Here is a 989-nt window from a genome sequence, read left to right on the forward strand (position 1 = left end):
CCCCTTGGAATCTGTGAGTTTGACCTGTGACTCTGGGATCAACCCCTGGGAATCTGTGAGTTTGACCTGTGACCCTGAGATCAGCCCCTTGGAATCTGTGAGTTTGACCTGTGGCCCCTGGACCAGTCCCTTGGAATCTGTGAGTTTGATCTGTGACCCTGGGATGAGCCCCTTAGAACCTGTGAGTTTGACCTGTGACCCTGAGATCAACCCCTTGGAATCTGTGAGTTTGACCTGTGGTCCCTGGACCAGTCCCTTGGAATCTGTGAGTTTGATCTGTGACCCTGGGATGAGCCCCTTAGAACCTGTGAGTTTGACCTGTGAATCTGGGATCAGCCCCTTGGAATCTATGAGTTTGACCTGTGACCCCTTGGCCAGCCCCTTGGAATCTGTGAGTTTGACCTGTGACCCCTTGGCCAGCCCCTTGGAATCTGTGAGTTTGACCTGTGACTCTGGGATCAGCCCCTTGGAATCTATGAGTTTGACCTGTGATCCCTTGGCTAGCCCCTTGGAATCTGTGAGTTTGACCTGTGACTCTGGAATCAGCCCCTTAGAACCTGTGAGTTTGACCTGTGACCCTGGGATCAGCCCCTTGTAATCTGTGAGTTTGACCTGTGACTCTGGAATCAGGCCCTTGGAATCTGTGAGTTTGACCTGTGACCCCTGGGCCAGCCCCTTAGAACCTGTGAGTTTGACCCGTGACTCTGGGATCAGCCCCTTGGGATCTGTGAGTTTCACCCGTGACCCTGGGATCAGCCCCTTGGAATCTGTGAGTTTCACCTGTGACCCAGGGATCAGCCCCTTGGAATCTGTGAGTTTGACTTGTGACTCTGGGATCAGCCCCTTAGAACCTGTGAGTTTGACCTGTGACTCTGGGATCAGCCCCTTGGAATCTGTGAGTTTGACCTGTGACCCTGGGATCAGCCCCTTGGAATCTGTGAGTTTGACCTGTGACCCTGGGATCAGCCCCTTGGAATCTGTGAGTTTGA

At 53.3% G+C, this 989-nt stretch overlaps 1 protein-coding gene across 1 annotated transcript in view; it reads right to left on the reverse strand.

The window, feature by feature from the left end:
- The window catches only part of CUNH2orf16 (chromosome unknown C2orf16 homolog), a 12,474-nt gene that overhangs the window by 5,900 nt on the left and 5,585 nt on the right, over positions 1 to 989 (reverse strand). Inside the window, exon 8 of the mRNA XM_027850367.1 lies at positions 235 to 969. Coding sequence (XP_027706168.1) covers positions 235 to 969 — 735 coding nt within the window. The remainder of the gene's footprint in view (positions 1 to 234; positions 970 to 989) is intronic.

Source organism: Vombatus ursinus, unplaced genomic scaffold, assembly GCF_900497805.2.
Source record: "Vombatus ursinus unplaced genomic scaffold, bare-nosed wombat genome assembly UNPS02009062.1, whole genome shotgun sequence".
Lineage (NCBI taxonomy): Eukaryota > Metazoa > Chordata > Mammalia > Diprotodontia > Vombatidae > Vombatus > Vombatus ursinus.